The 22,984-nt window shown below is 43.8% G+C and overlaps 1 protein-coding gene and 1 pseudogene across 7 annotated transcripts in view; both read left to right on the top strand.

Annotated features, from left to right (window-relative positions):
* LOC110521064 (syntaxin-binding protein 5) overlaps positions 1–19,268 on the top strand; it is a 137,519-nt gene extending 118,251 nt beyond the window's left edge. The window contains exons 15-27 of one of the 7 annotated variants that reach the window (XM_036976004.1): positions 124–347; positions 2,608–2,798; positions 2,964–3,089; positions 3,675–3,832; positions 6,030–6,089; positions 8,149–8,199; positions 9,352–9,402; positions 11,340–11,621; positions 12,664–13,036; positions 14,715–14,880; positions 14,954–15,065; positions 15,266–15,486; positions 15,977–19,268. In XM_036976004.1, coding sequence (XP_036831899.1) covers positions 124–347; positions 2,608–2,798; positions 2,964–3,089; positions 3,675–3,832; positions 6,030–6,089; positions 8,149–8,199; positions 9,352–9,402; positions 11,340–11,621; positions 12,664–13,036; positions 14,715–14,880; positions 14,954–15,065; positions 15,266–15,486; positions 15,977–16,018 — 2,057 coding nt within the window. In that variant the 3' untranslated portion in view covers positions 16,019–19,268. The remainder of the gene's footprint in view (positions 1–123; positions 348–2,607; positions 2,799–2,963; positions 3,090–3,674; positions 3,833–6,029; positions 6,090–8,148; positions 8,200–9,351; positions 9,403–11,339; positions 11,622–12,663; positions 13,037–14,714; positions 14,881–14,953; positions 15,066–15,265; positions 15,487–15,976) is intronic. The other 6 variants (XM_036976005.1, XM_036976008.1, XM_036976006.1 and 3 more) reach the window with 6 other exon arrangements.
* A 1,243-nt stretch (positions 19,269–20,511) lies between these two features.
* LOC110521063 lies at positions 20,512–22,015 on the top strand (annotated as a pseudogene).
* Positions 22,016–22,984: the final 969 nt, after the last annotated feature.

A 22,984-nucleotide genomic window follows, 5' to 3' on the forward strand; every position in this document is an offset into this window, starting at 1 on the left:
TACCTTTACATGGACTTCCTTATGTGTAATATCACGGGCCTAGATGGCCTTATAGTTTCCCTATTCTATACGGTCTCCCAATGTGTTTGATTTGTAACTGAACCATCTCCTATCTTTTCCCAGTAATGCTCCAGGTACTGTACAAGCTGAAGACGGCCAAGGTGTTTGAGAAGAGCAGGAATAATAAGGAGGACAAGCAGAACACAGAGATTGTGGATGAGGACCCGTTTGCCATCCAGATCATGGCCTGGTGTCCTGAGAGCAGGATGCTGTGTGTGGCCGGGGTGTCTGCCAACCTCATCATATACCGCTTCAGCAAGCAGGAGATCACCACCGAGGTCGTACAGGTGGGTCGGCATGTGTGTGTGTTTGGAGGCGAAAGAAACGCACACCTATTTAGGCGAGGTGCTGGCTAGTGGAGTAGAACACCTATTTAGGCGAGGTGCTGGCTAGTGGAGTAGAACACCTGTTTAGGCGAGGTGCTGGCTAGTGGAGTAGAACACCTATTTAGGCGAGGTGCTGGCTAGTGGAGTAGAACACCTGTTTAGGTGAGGTGCTGGCTAGTGGAGTAGAACACCTGTTTAGGCGAGGTGCTGGCTAGTGGAGTAGAACACCTATTTAGGCGAGGTGCTGGCTAGTGGAGTAGAACACCTGTTTAGGCGAGGTGCTGGCTAGTGGAGTAGAACACCTGTTTAGGCGAGGTGCTGGCTAGTGGAGTAGAACACCTGTTTAGGCGAGGTGCTGGCTAGTGGAGTAGAACACCTGTTTAGGCGAGGTGCTGGCTAGTGGAGTAGAACACCTGTTTAGGTGAGGTGCTGGCTAGTGGAGTAGAACACCTGTTTAGGCGAGGTGCTGGCTAGTGGAGTAGAACACCTGTTTAGGTGAGGTGCTGGCTAGTGGAGTAGAACACCTGTTTAGGCGAGGTGCTGGCTAGTGGAGTAGAACACCTGTTTAGGCGAGGTGCTGGCTAGTGGAGTAGAACACCTGTTTAGGCGAGGTGCTGGCTAGTGGAGTAGAACACCTGTTTAGGCGAGGTACTGGCTAGCGGAGTAGAACACCTGTTTAGGTGAGGTGCTGGCTAGCGGAGTAGAACACCTGTTTAGGCGAGGTGCTGGCTAGTGGAGTAGAACACCTGGTTAGGTGAGGTGCTGGCTAGTGGAGTAGAACACCTGTTTAGGCGAGGTCTGGCTAATGGAGTAGAACACCTGTTTAGGCGAGGTCTGGCTAATGGAGTAGAACACCTGTTTAGGCGAGGTCTGGCTAATGGAGTAGAACACCTGTTTAGGCGAGGTCTGGCTAATGGAGTAGAACACCTGTTTAGGCGAGGTCTGGCTAGTGGAGTAGAACACCTGGTTAGGTGAGGTGCTGGCTAGTGGAGTAGAACACCTGTTTAGGCGAGGTCTGGCTAATGGAGTAGAACACCTGTTTAGGCGAGGTCTGGCTAATGGAGTAGAACACCTGTTTAGGCGAGGTCTGGCTAATGGAGTAGAACACCTGTTTAGGCGAGGTCTGGCTAATGGAGTAGAACACCTGTTTAGGCGAGGTGCTGGCTAATGGAGTAGAACACCTGTTTAGGCGAGGTCTGGCTAATGGAGTAGAACACCTGTTTAGGCGAGGTCTGGCTAATGGAGTAGAACACCTGTTTAGGCGAGGTCTGGCTAATGGAGTAGAACACCTGTTTAGGCGAGGTCTGGCTAATGGAGTAGAACACCTGTTTAGGCGAGGTCTGGCTAATGGAGTAGAACACCTGTTTAGGCGTGCTGCTGGCTAGCAGAGTAGAACACTTGGAAAAGAAAAGGAGAGCCGCACACTCTAGGAGCTCAGATGCAATAATGTAATAACCTAATAACCAATGTTTCGACAGACAAGCTGTCTTTGTGTGTGTGTTTAACATGTCTCTGTGCTGACCATGTTGGATCGTTGGATAGTGTAAACTGAGAAACACTCCCATTTACTCTTGATGCTTATAGCCTGGCAATATGGATGCCATGACGACAGACGCACAGTGTAGTGGTAAATATAGCCTCCCTTAGACAACTAGACAACTGAGCAGAGTCATTATTGGTTCAATGGTGTTTCTTAGATCCTGAAGGCTGTTCCTAGAGACAGTGTTTACCTCCCAATGCCTCATTAGATGAGTCTCCAGCCAGTAAGAACACAATATGGTTGCCATGCCAACAAACATAGTGGTAAACAACCTGTATCATTATTTTGTGGCAGCTATGAATAGTGATGATAGTAATGATCTGTGTCTGACCAAGATCAAGTGTGTGACCTGTGGAGAGATTGAAAGCAGAGTTTGAGAGCGAGAAAGAGAGAAAGAGAGAGAGAGGGAGAGAGACGGAGAGACGGAGAGAGAGACGGAGAGACGGAGAGAGAGACGGAGAGATGGAGAGAGAGATGGAAAGAGAGACGGAGAGAGAGAGACGGAGAGAGAGAGAGGAGACCAATCAGTATCACATGCATAAATGCCAATAGTGCTATTGAGACTCCCATCATGCACACATAGACACACACACACACACGCACTGAATCATACTGAAATGATGGCTGCTGAACTCATTATTGAGTCTCTGGAATGTGTGTGTGTGTGTGTGTGTTCCCTAGCTGTTGGAGGTACGTCTGCAGTACGAGGTGAATGACATGGAGTCCCCTCCAGAGGGGGGAGGAGGGGGGGACCGTGACCTGCCCACCCCAGGAGCAGCCTCACCTAGCCCCCAGACCACCGGACCCCCGACTCACCCCTCCACCAGCAGCAACTCCTCTGACGGGGTCCGAGACAACGTACCCTGCCTCAAGTATGCATCCTGCACCACCACCGGCTCACATACAGTAGACACACACGTTACACACACGTACACTCTGCAACAAACTGTGCCTTAGGGATGCACAACCGGCCCACAATCTCTCTGAGGCTATTCAATACAATTACACTCTTTTTCTCTCTCCCTCTCTGTCTGTAGGGTGCGTAGTACCCCTCTGAAGCAGTCTTCAGGGTATCAGGTAGAGTTGGTGGTGCAGCTGGTGTGGGTAAGTGGAGAGCCCCCCCAACAGATCACCAGCTTGGCCCTCAACTCCTCCTACGGCCTGTAAGTATAAGGTGGTAGACAGTATATCTACATGAGATTTACTGTGAACCCTAATGAAACAACCCAATATAACACTTCAATCTGGAGCTCTGTGCAAACCAACCAAGGATACTGTGAAAGTAAGATCATTTTAGGGAGCGGTAATGTCTTTCTCAACTTGAGAAACAGGTCCTCAATTCGAAGAGTCAAAATGTGGTTGTGAGCCATGGATTTGATATGATTTCCCTCGTACAGCTGAGCTGGAATGGAGTCAAGCTGTGTCTACACGGTTTATGTCCGCAGGGAAATTCTGTCTGAGACTTCTGCTGCTTTGGTTTCTGGAAGAACTAGCTATATTTAATCTAAACCCCAAACCCCAATCTCATATCTCTTGTTACATCTCCCTCTCTTCCTCCACTTCCCTCCCTCCCTCCCTCCCTCCCTCCCTCCCTCCCTCCCTCCCTCCCTCCCTCCCTCCCTCCCTCCCTCCCTCCACTTCCCTCCCTCCCTCCCTCCCCCCCCTCCCTCCCTCCCCTTCCTCTCGCCCTCCCTCTCCCTCCCCTCTCTCTCCCCCCCTCCCTCTCCCTCCCTGCCTCTCTCTTACAGGATTGTGTTTGGGAACAGTAATGGTCTGGCGGTGGTGGACTACCTCCAGAAGACAGTGCTGTTGAACCTGGGGACAGTGGAGCTGTATGGGTCTAACGATCCCTACCAGAGACAGGCTCGCTCTCCACGCAAGGCACGCCAGCCCGCCGGAGGTAATGGTAAAGACCTTTACCACTTCACTGATTTACCACCACACAGATAGCCTTCTGTAGGGTTGTATCACATGAGGCTGCTGAGGGGAGGGCGGCTCATAATAATGTCTGGAATGGAGCAAATGGAATGGCATCAAACACCTGGAAACCATGGAAACCATTATGTGTTTGATGTATTTGATACCGTTCCACTAATTCCGCTCCAGTCATTACCACGAGCCCGTCGTCCCCAATTAAGGTGCCACCAACGTCCTGTGGTTTGTACTATATATGGCCTTACAGTAGATGTTTTTTTGTAGTATGACTTATGACTTATGTCATCTTAATAATTATAATACTTACAGGTGTGTAGATATAGGCATACGTAGTCTTGTACGATGTTACAAGGATGAGGGGTATATTTGGTAGATGTGCTTGTATACTATTCAGTCTGCATTATCTGCACATGTAGGCAATCAAAAAAAGCAATGGTGGTGACAAGGTGGTACGAGGTTCTCCGTCTCCTCTCCTCCGTCTCTGTATCTTTGCAATTCCTTGAAAGGATTTTGAATGGTTACTAAATTGTTATTTTGACTATTCAGTGCGTTGTCTTCTCTCTCAGTGGTGGCTGGCTGGCACACACACGGACACATACCATCCCTCCTACACATACCGTGTCACTGCAGCACTGTGGTGTTATTGACAGACCGCAGCATCGCTGCATTATGACATACTGCCACCTGTTGTTTGATGACGTTACTACAGTCTCCAGTAGAACCAAATCAATGCCAATAACCACTCTTGTGTAATGACTGTAACCTGCGTGGCTTAGCAACAGCTTGGTGAGGAGAATTAGGTGTGTGTGTGTGTGTGTGTGTGTGGTTAGTGGTGGGCTGGCACCTGTCAGAGTGGGGAGAGTCTGAGGAGTAATGACTTATCAAATCAATTCAAATTTAATTTGTCACATGCGTCATAAACAACAGGTGTAGATTAACAGTGAAATGCTTATTTACAGGCCCTTCCCAACAATACAAAGATATATAAAATAGAGAAATAACATTAAAGTAAAACATGTAATCAAATTTTTTATAAATACATAGTGAGTGAGGATCACTTGGCTATATACACAGGGTACCAGTACCGAGTTGATGTGCAGGGCCTTCCTCTGATTCCGCCTGGTATAGAAGTCCTGGATGGCTGGCAGCTTGGTCCCAGTGATGTACCGGGCCGTACGCACTACGCTCTGTAGCGTCTTGAGGTCGGATGCCAAGCAGTTGCCATACCAAGTGGTGTTGCAGCCAGTCAAGGTGTTCTCAATGGTGCAGCTGTATAACTTTTTGAGGATCTGAGGACCCATGCCAAACCTTTTCAGCCTCCTCAGGGGGAAGAGGTGTTGTTGTGTCCTCTTCACAACTGTCTTGGTGTGTTTGGACCATGATAAAACCTTAGTGATGTGGACACTGAGGAACTTGAATCTCTTGACCCGCTCCACTACAGCCCGTCGATGTGAATCGGAGCGTGTTTGGCCCTCCGTTTCCTGTAGTCCACGATCAGCTCCTTTGACTTGCTGGCATTAAGGTAGAGGTTGTTGTCCTGGCACCACACTGCCATGTATCTGACCTCCTCCCTATAGGCAGGCTCATCGTTGTCGGTGATCAGGCCTACCAGTGTTGTGTCATCGGCAAACTTAGTGATGATGTTGGAGTCGTGTGCGGGTTGGGTCTGTATGTCTGACCTACCCATAGTACTGGAGTCTGTCTGGGGCAGTAGTCTTTGTCTCTGTGGGGCTGTCTGTCCATCTGGTGTCTGTCAGTCTACCTGTCCGTCCATCCTACCCAGAGGACTGGAGTCTGTCCGGGTTAGGGTCTGTATGTCTGTCCTACCCATAGTACCGGAGTCTGTCTGGGGCAGTGAGGCTGTGTTTGTGTCTGTCTGGGGCTATCTGGCTGCGTCTGTCTGTCTCTGTATGTCTGTCTGGGTCCAGGCCTTCTGTCTCTACGTATGGGTAGGTTGGGGAAATGGCTTGGATAGCAGTCTGTTTAGTCTGTTTCTGCTCTGGTCTGCATCATCTGTTTGGCAGACAGGGAGAATGGAGGTATACCCAAAAACCTACATATCATAACATCCTTATCAAACAGAAAGGAGAAAAGGACAGAGAAGAATGAAGCTGTAGCTAATGATAATGACATCTAATGTCGTGCAATGTCTGTCTCTTCTGCTGCAGGTCTGTGTGACATCAACGAGGGTTCTGCCTCGGAGGACCGCTGCAAATCCCCCACTTCAGGTAAACTGTCTTTCAGCATGTTAGAGTTAGCATTACACTGGTACAGATGTAGGATCTTAATTTGATCACCCATTTTCAGGTGAACTTTCCTGCAATGCAGTGTATGTAGTGTATTGGAGGTTTAAAAAGACTTCTGAAGTTGGTAATTTCCACTTTGACATTTTAGACTTGATTTTCCTTCACGAAAAATGTATCAACCCCTACAATAATGAATTATAATCCATATAATATTTCACATTTCCTGTTGCTGCAGGATTATCCTACTGTAGCGAACTGGCTCAAATTAAGATCCTACATCTGTATCCACAGCAGTTACAACACCCACTGAACCCAGAACAACTTGTTTAGTAACAGGTTGGTTGTTATGGGTAAAGGGACTCATAAATAAGCATGAGTCACTTGAAGACCGTATATTGACCTAACCTGAATATTATGAATCCATGCTAGAAAACTGGTAGTACTTCTTTGCCTAAATTGTATTAGAATGCATGTGAGCGATTTGGTTGCTATTGGTGAATATGGTTCTCTCTGAGATGTCACACACACTTTCGGATGTGGGAACCTTTTTCTTGAAAACCAGAAGTGTTGCAGTTCTCTCTGTCTGAATGTTTGATTTCACACAGACTTTATTGAAGGGTCAAGTTTACAACTGGAGTGTTTAGAGTTGAAATTAAACACTTTTTTTACAGGTCTCTTTTGTGTACTGACACTTCACTCTCCTGCTTTCAAGGAATAAAATATACTTTTAATAAAACAGAAAGAAGAATAAATAAGAGATTAGATAGATTTTGGCCGTTTTAATATGTTTTATCAAAACCTGAGACATTAGCAGTAAACTGAGGCGATGACACCATGATTTGGCATTAAATTGACAGTTTAGGAACATTAAACTCCCTGAATCAGTGAATAAGTACTCTATAGTCAGTCCAAGACATACATTTATTGATTCCCACCAAATAGGACATTAGTTTATAAGGAGGGTTAGTTCATATGGACCTTCCCAAATCTTGGACTTAAAAAAAAAATAAATAAAAAAAAATGATACTATGACATGCCCACATATAATTTGTTTTCTGTCTATTGATTTTGTCTGAGTCTTCCAGACCTCATTTTACTTTTATAGGACGGGATGTAGTGGTTTCCTTTCCAGTGGGTTTTACTCATATCATGCTGGGGCATTTTTGGATGTAGGAATGAAACAGAACTACAAACTTCCTTGTGAGTTTCAAGTGAGATCTGATCATGTAACTAGGAGATACATATTCAATCATCTGTATGTATTACTACAGTATTACAGAACATGGTCACGAATAGATCAACAACAAACAATAATACATTTCACACAACTTAATCCAAGCACCTGCCCTTTTCAGATTTGTACAAACAAAACATTATAGTCCCTTCTACAGTTACTGTCACGACAAGGTGCTTCCTCAATGGCCCTGTCCTGGACGACTAATCTCAGTTCGCTAAATTAGCATTTGAGGTGATGAGGCATGCTAATTTGAGAACAACCCAGTTCCATCTCATTACTGGGAGCTTGACATTAACACACAGACACTGGGGCTAAAACACAGAGCTGAGCTGCATTTTAAAAGGTCACACAGAAAGAATAAGTAGCCCAGAGACTGAAGTCACACTGCTAGCTATGTTCCAGGTGTTCATCCAACTACGCCAAACCCCAGTGTCTGGTGTCACTAGCTAGACACTGCCTCTGTACATCTGCTATTTATGAGGATGGCATATCTGGTCTCCAGTCTTGACTTGAGCATAGGTCTACACCTAATTGATTCTAGAATTGTCGGGAGTCAACAAGGCTTTAAAGTTTTGGCTGCTAGGAAAATAATTAGTCTGAACAAAAATGTACACTACGTCTACAAATATTCTGCATGCGCCCAGGTAGTTGAAAATTAAGATTGAGGCAAACTGCTATCAATTGGTTCTCATGTTACAATGATAACAAGTAGAAAAACAGTCCTTTCACAAATGTGATTGGTAGGCGGTATGGTAAAGTACCAGGATGTTTCTAACTGCACGTCTATCTACTTCCTCCCAAAAGTGTTGGCGTCAAACCATCAGCAATTCTACAATGGAGGTGGGGGTAGAGGAGGTAAGAGTGGCCAAAGACTTCAACCATGGAGTAGTTTGGGCAGGGATAGTACAATGTACAAGATAAGTTGTCAGCCACTGTTTTGTTGTAGCAACCTGTCTCGGTCTCTGTTTTCACCTCAGTGGCACTGAATCACTGTTTGGCCTAGAACAAACCTTGTATAAAATCTTATACACGCACAGACACAAACTTATAATGGTATACCCTAGAACTCCATTGCATGCTACATGTTTGTAGCACGTATGTCACATTGTGAAATGTGCCTGTGGCAATTGTCCTTCAATGATTGTCCTTCCTTCACTCCGGCTCCTGATTGGCTGTCTGTAGTTATGACATCACAGCAGTCTATCTGTAGTCACTCTGTACTTTCCTAACTCTGTCTTCTGTCTGTCTGACACTGTTGACTTTGCGGCAAGGTTTATATTCGGAACACTGTCATTCTCTACCTCATAGATTTAGGATAAATGGGCAGTTTAAGAAGTGTGTTCTTTTCTTAAACGACAAATAATTTTAAGATATCTTTGATTTATGTGCAAAGCATCTCTAACATTAGTTAATAAATAATAGAAATGGACTGTAAGGCTAGTCAAATGTCAAAACCAAAACCTCACGAGGCTCCAAAAGTTAACATAGTTCTGACTACCTAGCTAAAAGTGCCTTGTAGGCCCTACCAGAGATACATCTTCCCTGCTTGTACTGTACTGTCATTCCACTGTTTTCTTCCATCCTACTCACTTCCTGTTTCCTTCCTGTCTTTGGTGCATGCTCCTGTGGCATGGGGGTTCTGAATGAATGTGTATCTTCTTACTATGCCTCTCTTCCAGGACACTGTGTGTGCTATGTACGATAGCTTACTTACTTTTTGTTATTTTGTCCGTCCCAGCATGCCTCTGTGATTCAACAGGGTTGTCTTCCTCTGATGCCCTAATGCTTCCTTCCTGTTTAATTCTAAAGCATTTTGCCTCCCCTGAAGCAGAATGAAGCAAACGCCAACAGTTATACCAAAGCTTATGTGTGTAGTAATGCTATAAGCACAACCACATCCCAGTCCTAGCTGCTAGTTTCTAACTCCTAGCTCCTAGCTAGCTTTGCATGGCCTGTCGTGTTAGCTTAGGTGTGTGTTTGTAAAGAGGGGTGTTCTCTTTTTTCCAGCAAAGATGTCACGGAAATTAAGCTTGCCTACTGAGCTAAAGCCAGACTTGGGTAAGCCTTAACTTCGTGTTAACATTTAGCGTTTCTTAATACATTTTTTTCTCCCAAAACTGGACTTCACTGTATTCTTAAGTCCAAATGGTCTCCCGATATGAGCATCTCACGGGAATAATGTGAGTTCTGTAGTTACTATCCATTAATAGAAGCTTATGTTATTTTCTATAAGATTTTAGTATACGTATAATGCCCTAGAGGTGGCAAAGAGCCCTGTTGATGGCCTCATGACTACCAAAAGCATAGATATATCCTATATATTTCCTAAAAAATGCTGTCAGACTAACTGATGATCACCATTTGGTAGTGTCTGCAAACCTGGAGACAAGAGGTGGAGAGGACAGACATACAGTACATTTCTGTTGGGTATATTACAACCTGCTATGCTAAACTAACCAGGACTCTGTTGCACAGTAGAGCTTTCTGTGTATGTGTTTTCTGCAGCATTCTCTTCCTATTTTCTATTTCCTACCTGTTTCTTTTGTGTTTGGTCCTTTCCAAAAGTTAAAACATTTTTCTTGTAGGAGACCGACAGATATAAATACAGAAAGAAACATTGTTCTTTTATTTTTTATCTATACACTTTACCCAAAAACGAAAATCACAATTTCCTTCCTAGGACCCCAAATGGCAGAACCCCTAAGATGAGGAAGAGAGGGTTTATTGGGGTCAGATCCTTATTGAATATGCCAAATCTGTCAAATGCAGAGATATGATAGTCTGGTAAAAGATTTTTGGAGGTGTCGACATATAACACACTGAATTGTGACATACGCTGATTGTACAAAACATTAAGAACACCTGCTCTTTCCATGACATAGACTGACCAGGTGAATTCAGGTGAAAGTTATGATCCCTTATTGATGTCACCTGTTAAATCCACTTCAATCGGTGTAGATGAAGAGGAGGAGACAGGTTAAAGACAGATTTTTAAGCATTGAGACAACTGTGTCACGGATTGTGTATGTGTGCCATTCAGAGGGCAAATGGGCAAGACAAAATATTTAAGTGCCTTTGAACAGGGGATGGTAGTAGGTGCCAGGCGCACCGGTTTGAGTGTGTCAAGAATTTCAACATTGCTGAGTTTATCAAGAATGGTCCACCACCCAAAGGACATCCAGCCTAGTTGACATAACTGTGGGAAGCATTGAAGTCAACATGGGCCAGCATCCCTGTAGAAGGTTTTCAACACCTAGTAGAGTCTATGCCCCAATGAATTGAGGCTGTTCTGAGGCGAAAAGGGGGTGCAACTTGATATTAGGAATGTTCCTAATGTTTTGTGCACTCAGTGTATAACAACAGTGTTGTTTGTGATATATACAGTTTATAAACGTTTGTTTATTCATCTTTCCAGCAACTCACAGGGAGCTTATAAAACTGTATTAGCTTGTTATATTGACACCTGGTTTTACATTTTGATGATGTGTTGTTTTTTTAACTAATGATTAAAACAAGTACAAGGTTGTAAAGTTTTAGTGAAATCTTCCCATGTTTCCTACGTGCAAATCTTCTTCAACCAACGACCAACCATTCATTTTATGAGTTCCATCTGCTCCACAGATAAAAACAAGTCCTTTTCCATTGCTATGTGTCTTAACCTTGCACCTGGTCCTCAAACTCTTAGTTTGCCATGTAAGGAGAAGAGTTTTCTTCAACAGATCAAGTTATTTTACAGCTGGCCTAATCTATTTTACTCAACATTTCACAAGGTGTTTTAGACCTCTTTAAAAGGAACGTCTGCTCACTGTTTTCTGCTCCTGTGTAATTGCTATTTTAGCTTAGTGATACAATAAAATGTCAACCACAATGTTGTTTGTCAGAATCCAACTGCTCCCACCAATCATACAGCTGTTGTTCACAGTATTCATGTAGTGTGTAGTGTGTTTTCTCTCCGTGTGTGCGGGTGCTTTACCTCTCTGTCCTCTCCTCTACTGTCCTCCTGTCTGTATGTCCTCCACGGGGCGCCAACCCATTAGACCACCGGGACAACTCCTTCAGCCGTTCACGCTCCTCCTCCGTCACGTCCATCGACAAGGAGGCGCGCGAGGCCATCACCTCCTTCCACTTCTGCGAGACATTCGCCCGGAAGGGGGACAGCGCCATCACACCATGCCTATACGTGGGAACCTCCCTGGGAACAGTGCTGGCTGTGGCCCTCAACCTGCCCCCTGCTGGGGAACAAAGGCTGCTGCAGCCCGTTATCGTCTTACCTAGTGGTGGGTGTCTGGGTTATGAGTGAATGGATGGGTGTGTGTGATTGCGTGAGTATGTTAATGAATACATAAGGAATGCTAACAACTCTTTGTTTCCAGACATAATCGACATCTGTACATACCAATAAATGTTTTATACATTCAGTGCATTCTGAAAATATTCAGACCTCTTGACTTTTTCTACATTGTTATGTTCTAAAATGGATTACATCATTTTCCCCTCATCAATCTACACACAATACCACATAATGACAAAGCAAAAACATATTTTTAGAAATGTTTGCAAAACAACAACTGAAGTATCACATTTACATAAGTATCCCTTTACTCAGTGCTTTGTTGAAGCACCTTTGGCAGCAATTACAGCCTTGAGTCTTCTTGGGTATGACGCTACAAGCTTGACACACCTGTATTTGTGGAGTTTCTCCCATTCTTCACTGCAGATCCTCTCAAGCTCTGTCAGGTTGGATAGGAGGCGTGGCTGCACAGCTATTTTCAGGTCTCTCCAGAGATGTTCGATCGGGTTCAAGTCCGGGCTCTGGCTGATTGGTGGAGTGATGCAGAGATGGTTGTCCTTCTTGAAGGTTCTCCCATCTCCACAGAGGAACTCTGGAGCTCTGTCAGAGTGACCAAGGCCCTTCTCCCCCGATTGCCGGGAGGCCAGCTCTAGGAAGAGTCTTGGTGGTTCCAAACTTCTTCCATTTAAGAATGATGGAGAACCACTGTGTTCTTGGGGACCTTCAATGCTGTAGACATTATTTGTACCCTTCCTCAAATCTGTGCCTCGACACAATCATGTCTCAGAGCTCCATGGACAATTCTTTCCATCTCATGGCTTGGTTTTTGCTCTGACATGCAATGTCAACTGTGGGACCTTATATAGGATAGTGAATGCCTTTACAAATCATGTCCAATCAATTGAATTTACCACAGGTGGACTCCAATCAGAGACTTTTCCCAAAGAATAAGGTTGTAAGGGTCTGAATACTTTCTGAATGCACTGTAGATATATTTTCAACACACTCCATCCCACTTATCTGTCCAGGTACCCTGGCACGACTGAAGGGCAGTATCCTGAGGATGGCCTTCCTGGACAACACAGGAACCTTCCTCCCCCCTGCCTTCGAGACCTGGTATGAGCCAAACGCTGCGGGTGCCGACAGTGAGGAGCGAGACAAGGCCCGTAAACGCCGCCCGGTCTCTGTGTCGCCCTCCACCTCCCAGGAGCTGCAGGAGAGCCAGTATGCGGTGGTGTGCTCTGAGAAACAGGCTAAGGTCATAGCACTGCCCTCACAGAACTGCATCTTCAAACACAGCATCACAGAGACATCGTTCGTCCTGAGGGCTGACGTGGTCCAGATGAACATAGGGAACTGTGTGGCCTGCTTCTGTGCTAACGGACACATCATGACCCTCAGGTGAGTCAGTGAGCCATACAAACACGCACGCATGCACGCACGCACGCACGCACGCACGCACACACACACACACACACACACACACACACACACACACACACAGGTAAAATAGATGCATATGCTCAAGCTAACTGATAATCCCTGTATTACTATAAAGAGCTTAACCTTTCTAGGGCAGGGGTTCCGCAACATTCCCCTGAAAAGGGGAAATTCAAAAATATTTTTTTGAAATATGTAACTTTCACACATTAACAAGTCCAATACAGCAAATGAAAGATAAACATGTTGTTAATCTACCCATCATATCCAATTTCAAAAATGCTTTACAGCAAAAGCACAACATATGATTATGTTAGGTCATAGCCAAGTCGAAAAAACACACAGCCATTTTTCCAGCCAAAGATAGGAGTCACAAAAAGCAGAAATATAGATAAAGTTAATCACTAACCTTTGATGATCTATATCAGATGACACTCATAGGACATCATGTTACACAATACATGTATGTTTTGTTCGATAATATGCATATTTATATCCAAAAATCTCAGTTTACATTGACGCGTTACGTTCAGTAATGTTTTGATTCCAAAACATTCAGTGATTTTGCAGAAATACTCATAATAAATATTGATAAAAGATACAAGTGTTATTCACAGAATTAAAGATAGACTTCTCCTTTTTGCAACCGCTGTGTCAGATTTCAAAAAACTTTACGGAAAAAGCATAATCTGAAAACGGAGCTCAGAACCCAAATCATTCAGAGGAATATCCACTATTTTGGAGTCAACAAAGTTAGAAATAGCACAATAAATATTCACTTATCTTTGATGATCTTCATCAGAAGGCACTCCCAGGAATCCCAGTTCGACAATAAATGACTGATTTGTTCCATAAAGTCCATCATTTATGTCCAAATAGCCACTTGTTGTTAGCATGTTCAGCCCAGTAATCCATCTTCATGAGGCGCAAGCACTTCGTCCAGACAAAACCCCAAAAAGTTCCGTTACAGTCCTTTCGAAACATGTCAAACGATGTATGGAATCAATCTTTAGGATGTTTTTAACATAAAATATCAATCATGTTCTAACCCGAGAATTCCTTTGTCTAAATAAAAGCACTGGAACGAGAGGTAACTCTGTCGGGAGCGCGCTTCTCGAGACCAAGGCACTCTGCCAGACCACTGACTCAAAGAGGTCTCATGAGCCCCTCCTTTATAGTAGAATCCTCATTCAAGTTTCTAAAGACGGTTGACATCTAGTGGAAGCCGTAGGAAGTGCAACTTTATCCATATCTCAATGTGTATTCGGTAGGCCAAGCTTTGAAAAACTAGAAACCTCTGATGTCCCACTTCCTGGTTGGATTTTTCTCAGGTTTTCGCCTGCCATATGAGTTCTGTTGTACTCACAGACATCATTCAAATAGTTTTAGAAACTTTGGAGTGTTTCCTATCCAATACTAATACTAATATGCATATATTAGCATCTGGAACTGAGTAGGAGGTAGTTCACTCTGGGCACGCTATTCATCCAAAAGTGAAAATGCTGCCCCATATCCCAAAAAGGTTAATGAATGCTAGGGTTAGACTCAAGGTTTCTACATGAAAAACACACTCAGTAAAATGATGTTGTGTTTGAGTAACATTGTGTTGTATGTGGTCTCTCTCTCTGTCTGTCTGCAGTCTGCCGGGGCTGAGACCGTTGCTGGATGTAAACTACCTGCCACTGACAGACATGCGGATAGCCCGGACCTTCTGCTTTACCAACCTGGGCCAGGCCATGTACCTCACCTCCCCCACTGAGATACAGAGGATCACATACAGCCAGGAGACCTGTGAGAACCTGCAGGTCAGGACCACGTAAATACACACACTCACACACATGTAATACAACTGTGTTAATGTGTGTATGTGTGTTTCAGGAGATGCTGGGAGAACTGTTCACACCAGTGGAAACCCCAGAGGCTCCCAACCGAGGATTCTTCAAGGGCCTTTTTGGGGGAGGAGCAACTTCCCTGGACAGAGAGGAACTATGTAAGTGACACACATAGAACATAACACACACATACTATAGTGTACACATGCACAGATAAACTATTTTATCTATATATTCAGTGTTAAGTTTGCTACATTTCTCTTTCCCTCTCAATCTCATTCTCTCCCACTCTTTTTCCTATCTCTTTGTCTTTCTGGCTCTCCCTCTCCCCCTCTCCCCCTCTCCCCCTCTCCTCTAGTTGGTGAGACGCAGGCGGGTAAGGCGTCCCGTGGCCTTGCCCAGCACATCCCAGGTCCTCAGGGCCTGGAGGGCATGAAGGGGGCAGCCTCGGGCGTGGTGGCCGACCTGGCGCGTGCCCGGATAGCACTGGATGAGAGAGGGCAGAAACTGGGCGAGCTGGACGAGAGGACGGCTGCCATGTTGGCCAGCGCCGACTCCTTTGGCAAACACGCCCACGACGTAAGACGTTACATTATGATACGAAACATCAAACTATTCTAAGATCAGTGTCTTGGGGCAACTTCATCCTGTAGGAAGGTGTTATATTATGAGGCTACACTGGAAAAAAGAAGGAACCCGTGCTCACTGAAATATTCTTACGTTTTAATGTTTGTTTTTTTAGCAGCAGAGGTCAGAACAAATGGACGTGGTCAGAGCAAACAGCTTTCTTCAGCATTCAAACGCTGGCGAAGGCTGCCCTCGAGACGCTGACAATAAAAACGTAAAGAATATTTCAGCGAGTGCAGGATTTCCCTTTCTTCCAGTGTATGGCTTTTGAACCCTGCACCCAAATTATTTTTTGTTACCACAAACCTTTGAGCTGAGCATGCCAATTCCTCATTTAATTCCTGTTTAATAACACAAATGTGTTAGTGTTCCGAATAGCCCTTAGAGCAAGACAATGGGGAGTTTTCTGTAACACTAGTGTTCCATTTTCCCCTCTCTAAAGATGATGCTGAAGTGCAAAGACAAGAAGTGGTACCAGTTCTGATCTGAGAGGGGGGAGCAGAGCCAAAGGGACATAGCTTCATCTGGACTCTACATGCCCCCCTCCTCCAGCTCTCTATCCATCCCTCCTTCCATCTCTCCTTCCTCCGCTGGACACGTGGGACACGCTTTCCTAGCACAATGTTGTATACTGTATTTACTTCAGTCATAAGGTTACAAACTGAGGAACGGACTGGAGAGAAAAGAGGTGTTCTCTTTTTTGTTATTGTTTGTTTTTCCCATCTGTGACCTGCCGATTGACTGGAGCTCTGGGGTTCCCTCATCCTCAAAATGTTCTGTGCCGTTGTCTCTGCTCCAACCAATCCGGGGCATATACTAACAGACACATTCAAACACAACTGAGAGAAAAAATAAACATTGAAGAAACAACTACAAAAAAAAATCTAAATGTAAAAAGAGGAAAAAAAGAATATATATACATAATTATATATACATAAATCTATATAAATGATCAAAGCTGTATTCACTTACTACTGTCAAGTGCAAAACATCAAGAGGACAACTTTACAGGTGGAGACAGACTGGTGGTGTGAGGGGCAAAGGAAGCTCTACTCAAAGTCACAGGAGGTGATATCATAGTTGCAGGATAAAAAAACAGGTAATTCCAATGTACACTGGATCCCCTCTCCTTGCTCCGACTAGACTCTCCTCATCATATAGATTCACTGTTTTCACATCGTTCCCAACTGTATTATACATGTTTTAAAGGTAGAGTCAGCTGTATGATGTAGATGCACAAAGTAAACAGCATAGTGGGTCAATTTCTGCAGCAACTAAGAGCTTTGGAGCACGAGGCTCAACTTCTCAGCTGTTTTGGTCCCGTGGCTACCATACTGTAAGTGCGCAAAACGAACCCGTGCGTGCACAGGAGCAGATACTGTGTGTGATTATGTGAGAGCGAAGTCTTGTATCTTGCTCATTGCCATAGCTGTGGTGCTGCTCGTGCAATGTCATTTCGCTAACTCTACCTTTAATTAATCTCTTCTTGTTTATTGTTTGTTTTGTTCTGTTATTGTAAATCTGTTTTTCTTTTTCTTAGCTGTCGTGAACATTGTGAATGATGATGTGTTTTTATTTGGTCATGTTGCCAGTGTGTTTTGTGTCTTTATTAAACTCCCATAAAGCTATCCTTATAAAAAGGGCTGGATTCAAAAACAGGTCATGGATATAAAATACATCGATGTATCATTCAGATCAGTACACGTCACCATCAATAATGTTTCATATCAGGTGTCAGACACAGATCAGAACTCCAGAGGCAAGACTGTCACTGTCTTCGTCTCTCCCTGAAGTCTTTTATTTGACATGTAAATGCTACCTTCCTCCCTGACCTCATCATGCCATTAGCATCTGCTACAGTTTGGGCTTGTTAGTGACCCTGTATGAAAGATGTCAGTGTTCCAGTAGGCCTATACACTGCTGGCCTATCCAGACCTATTGGATTGATATTCAGGAGTAAATATACTCTATGGACATGTGATCCTGAAGTGCACGTGAACTTGGTGATTACTATTAACACATGGGAATAAACCTATTTGTTTGTGTTCAAATATGCAGGACTATATATACAGTATGTACGTTCACGCAAAGTCATACGTTTTTGAAGACTGAAACTTTTCTAGTTTTCCTTGAGAATTGTCCGTAAAATATTTTGTCAGTTTGAGTGGTCTGTTTATTGACATTTTATTTATTTAAATGTAAGAGACGCTGCTATATGTGTGGTGTGTCGAAACCGTCTGTTGTTTAGAAATCTGTTTCTATCCCTATTTCAGTGGTGAAAGCACTCATTTGTATGTCCTTCAATGTTCTGCCAGGCTTCTCTATCGTTCTGTTGTAAATAGGTAAATAATTTGACAATCTAAGACCAATTGGAAAAGTGTTGGGTGTTGCTCAAGCAAGCGACTCAAGGACAGCTGCCATATTTTTAATGACGCCAAAGAGTTACTTTAGCTTTCGTTTCCTTGTTCCGTTACTCAACTTGGCATTCCAGAAGTTTTACTAATTAAAATACAATAGGCATAGGTCTATATGGGGCCTTGGGAACTGTGCATTCTGACCCGGTCACTGGGCTAGGTTCCCTTCTCAAGGAGAGTGGGATATGCAAAAAGACGAACATTTCCAATTCACACATGCATATTAATACACACATGTACATGTGTGAAATAGGACAAATATAAGCACCCACCAAATGATTATTATTAGTGAGGGTAGCAAGTTTTTAGTATGGAACAACCATTGTATTCACAAAATTGTGCCCATCATAAAAGTTCTAAAGTGGTATTTGGCTAACTTCTAAGTAGTCTGCACCTTCTCCTAAAAGGACCATAGGAGCATTCCACTGTTGCTATGACCAGCACATTATCTTAAATGTTCAACTTTGTGGTCTTTGACATTTTTTCGTGCTGTATGATCGATAATGACTTGTTTTCTTGTCTCAAAATGCTTGATTTTGGTGACCAATCAATCTGTGTCAAATCAATTGTGGAAAATCAGCAAGAAAGTATGGGAAGAAAAGAAAAGAAATAACACAGTAACCACAGTAACGACACAGCAAGCACAGTAATGACACACTAACCACAGTAAGGAGAGGATGTCTGCATCAGCAGGATGATGCAACCTCTGTGTAATGTGGCTCCATCATTGACCGGCCTCGCATGTTCAGTGTCTCAGTCTGCACACATCATGCTTCAACTCTCCCTGGCTTGTCTTCTAATGCATTCTCCTTCTACTCTAGTAACAATTCCAAGTGGCTCATTTTGGAGATACTAACTTGCAGGTTTGGTCTCTTTTTCTGTGTTCTAGTATGCACTGTTGTGTGGTTGTTGATAGGTAGCCCTGCTTCAATCTTCCAAGGAGAAAAAATGACTTACAAAAAAAATGATTAAGGTCCTTCCCGTTCATTCTAGATCTCTTTTATTTTTCAGATTTTCGATGAGTTTTCTCTTGTCTTTGAGTGAGTTGTTTCTTGCCCACACACTCAGTACGCAGTATTCTTCTTACCTGGTATTATTCATACTCACAAGAGGGAGTCTGTCCGCCATAATGCCATTTCTGTCCTGGATTTAACAGTTATCAGTGGGTTGCAGTATTTTCTCATTGTAGCCAATTTTCTTGTACAGTTTTATGCAAATTTCACATGGATGTTTATGACTTTATCTGCTGCCACAAACAATTTAGAAATACTTCTGTAGATAGAAATGACTGTGCAATGGAAAATAAAAGTGGAAAACATGCATACCTTTGGTGTTGGGTTATTCTCCATGTTTCTTCATGAAGACTAAGGTGAATGCATTGTGTCATCTTTGCAGGGAGGTGATGATCCTTTAATTATTTATCAATAAGTCAGTAATAACTGGTTACAGTACTGACTTGAGGCCGAAGCTATAGTCACACAGCATTGATATAACATCTGGGATATCTAAAAGTGTGTGCCTCAGACAGTAACATGTAGTTTGAGGGTTAAAGCTGAGCATCAGGATGATCTCATCAAGGTCAAGTCCCAGAATCCAGACTCCAGGCACAGTTAGTGATGAATCAAACATTTTCACTAGATGGCAGCAAACACTCACATATCAGTTCCATTCGTTTGAGTGGAAGCCAGGCAGGACCTCTAAGACACAAGAGCATTGGTATGGTACTGGGGACTAATCATAGTGGGGATACTGGGGACTATTCATAGTGGGGATACTGGGGACTATTCATAGTGGGGATAATGGGGACTATTCATAGTGGGGATACTGGGGACTATTCATAGTGGGGATACTGGGGACTATTCATAGTGAGGATACTGGGGACTATTCATAGTGGGGATACTGGGGACTATTCATAGTGGGGATACTGGGGACTATTCATAGTGGGGATACTGGGGACTATTCATAGTGGGGATACTGGTGACTAATCATAGTGGGGATACTGGGGACTAATCATAGTGGGGATACTGGGGACTATTCATAGTGGGGATACTGGGGACTAATCATAGTGGGGATACTGGGGACAATTCATAGTGGGGATACTGGGGACTATTCATAGTGGGGATACTGGTGACTAATCATAGTGGGGATACTGGGGACTAATCATAGTGGGGATACTGGGGACTAATCATAGTGGGGATACTGGGGACTATTCATAGTGGGGATACTGGGGACTAATCATAGTGGGGTTACTGGGGACTATTCATAGTGGGGTTACAGGGGACTATTTATAGTGGGGATACTGGGGACTATTCATAGTGGGGATACTGGGGACTTTCCTGTAACTGGCAAACACTTTAAGTATGTGTGAAAGGTACATTTGGTCATTGAATATGGAGCTAGATGATGAGGGTACTACATTTGTCAGGATTTTAATTAGTAAAAAGCTAAATCACTCACTACTAGAGTGTTTATCTGGTTATTTACTGAATAATTAGTTTGAGGGAAAACAGTGAAGTGCTGTGAACTATTTTCCTTTACATTGTTCTTCATTTTGCTCCCCAAAATGACCACCAGTGGACCCAGCATCGTGTTTGAGTGGCTGAAAACCCTCAAGCTCTCTCCAGTGCTGGCTCCAGGCATAAGCAACATAATTGGTCATTTAGGGCCCCTGGCCACTAGGGGGACCCTGGCCACTAGAAGGGTAGTTAAGAAACTCAATCAGGTCTCAACTTACAAGAGTTGGAATACTAGAAAACACAAGGTGCAAGTTGGAAATGTGGTTGTGCATCAGCAGTTTTTCTCTTGTTTTGTCAGTCACTGATAGCCACTCAATTAGCCATGACAGCTAACAATTATTAGATTGCTAAGTTAGTCTAGTCAGTTATCTAAATGTCTGGTAATCACAGCAGAATGACCAACCGGGCAAGCAGGGCACATACCCAGGGGCCCTGACCTCCATTGATTCGGTTACTCACTCTTGCTCAGATATCATTAACATGGCATGTGTATAATTGCAGGAAATTATCTGTAAAAGTGATCAAATTATTTCTCTCCACCCCATGGCAAAATGAGTAGAATTTCAGGAATTTATCTTTAAAACTGCAAACATGTATATCTGCCCCATGGCAAAATGAGTAGAATTTCAGGAAATTAGCTTTAAAACTGCAAACATGTATATCTGCCCCATGGCAAAATGAGTAGAATTTCAGGAAATTAGCTTTAAAACTGCAAACATGTATATCTGCCCCATGGCAAATTGAGTAGAATCGCATGGAACGTATTTTCAAATTGACAAAAATTCACTAACACCCCAAAATGTGTAGAACTATAGAAAACTTGCTTTACAACTGCAACATGTTCTAAACGCCCTATGGCAAAGTTGCAGGAAATTAACTTTAAAACTTCATTTTTTTCTCTCTGCTGTCAAGAGGGGGTAGCCATGGCTCTCTCAGTTTGTGGAGTCCTTTGTGAATAACGGCTACTATGATCTGGAAGGCGATGGTGTCTACATACCACACCAACTACAAAGGATCCACGAAGTGGTGCAAAGGCTGAAAGCTGAGGATGAGGTGGTTGCCGGGCTCTATTTCATGCTTGAGCCGATGCCCACCACGCCACCAAACAACCACCTGTTGGACCAGTACGAGTCTAAACTCCTGGAAATCCAAGTCTTGGATCGAACCAAATAGTGACCGGGTTGGGAGGAATGGGGGCGCGTATCTGGGTGCGCAGAGGAACCTGAAGCTTGGCAACAGGAGGGAGCTGGTGATTTACCCCAAACTGAAGCTGAAGATCATGATTAGGGATAAAGTCATCAGAGATTGAGTCAACCTTGCCAGGCCACCATACTCAAACAAGGTATACAGGTCACATAAAGGTTTTTGGTGTGTTTTGTCCTGTGTTGTTGACCTCATATGTTCTTACAGAAACACTACCCTGTACTGATCTCACCAAGTGACTGCTGCATCGCAGTGTGCTCTCAGGTTCCCAAGCAACCATTACAGGTGATCGAGCGGTCAGTGGTCAGTGCCCAGTCTGTCTTGAAGGTCACTTTGGGTTTACCATGATGAAATATATTAGTGGCTTCCAATATTTTTTACATCGTTATAATCTAAAAATGAGTTTATGTCAGCCCTCTACTCTGAGGGCAGGGGCTTCAGAGAGAAGTGCCAATCATAATCTAACCTTTAGAATAGGCCCTACCCCACAAAACACAAACAAACGATCTCTGGATCAACACCTCACCTCACACCTGGCAGGCCCGGTGCCAGTGTAACGAGTGACTAACTGGTCATAGATCAGATTTATTTCATGCCTATCCTAATCACAAACACGAGATGAGAGAACAGAAGTGTCCCAGGCTTAGTGAGTTCAGTTCAACCTGGGGAGGTCTGAGTGAGTGTTGCTGTGGTGACGGCTGCTGAGGATCAATGATGAGCAGGAAGATGAGGAGCCTTCAATCAGTCTCTAATTTCCTGTAGAGGGTTGCAATTTACAACCTGATTACTATTCATTAGTGTTCCCCTCCCTTCCCTTGGGGAAACGCTGTTCACTCACACTGACCTCAGCTGTCTAGTGTCCTCAGCTCTCAGGCCCCAGGGCTCTGGCCTAAGATGGTGGTTGAGAACTGGCAATAGAGTGGAGCATCGTGAACTGTCATTAGAGTGGAGCATCGTGAACTGACATTAGAATGGAGCATCATGAACTGGCATTAGAATGGAGCATCATGAACTGGCATTAGAATGGAGCATCATGAACTAGTATCAGAGTGTAGCATCATGAACTAGTATTAGAGTGTAGCATCATGAACTAGCATTAGAGCGTAGCATCATGAATTAGCTTTACAGTGGAGCATCATGAATTAGCATTAGATTGGGGCATCATGAACTAGCATTAGAATGGAGCATCATGAACTAGCATTAGAATGGAGCATCATGAACTAGCATTAGAATGGAGCATCATGAACTAGCATTAGAATGGAGCATCATGAACTAGCATTAGAGTGTAGCATCATGAATTAGCATTAGAATGTAGCA

This window comes from Oncorhynchus mykiss, chromosome 4, assembly GCF_013265735.2.
Source record: "Oncorhynchus mykiss isolate Arlee chromosome 4, USDA_OmykA_1.1, whole genome shotgun sequence".
Taxonomy (NCBI): Eukaryota; Metazoa; Chordata; class Actinopteri; order Salmoniformes; family Salmonidae; genus Oncorhynchus; species Oncorhynchus mykiss.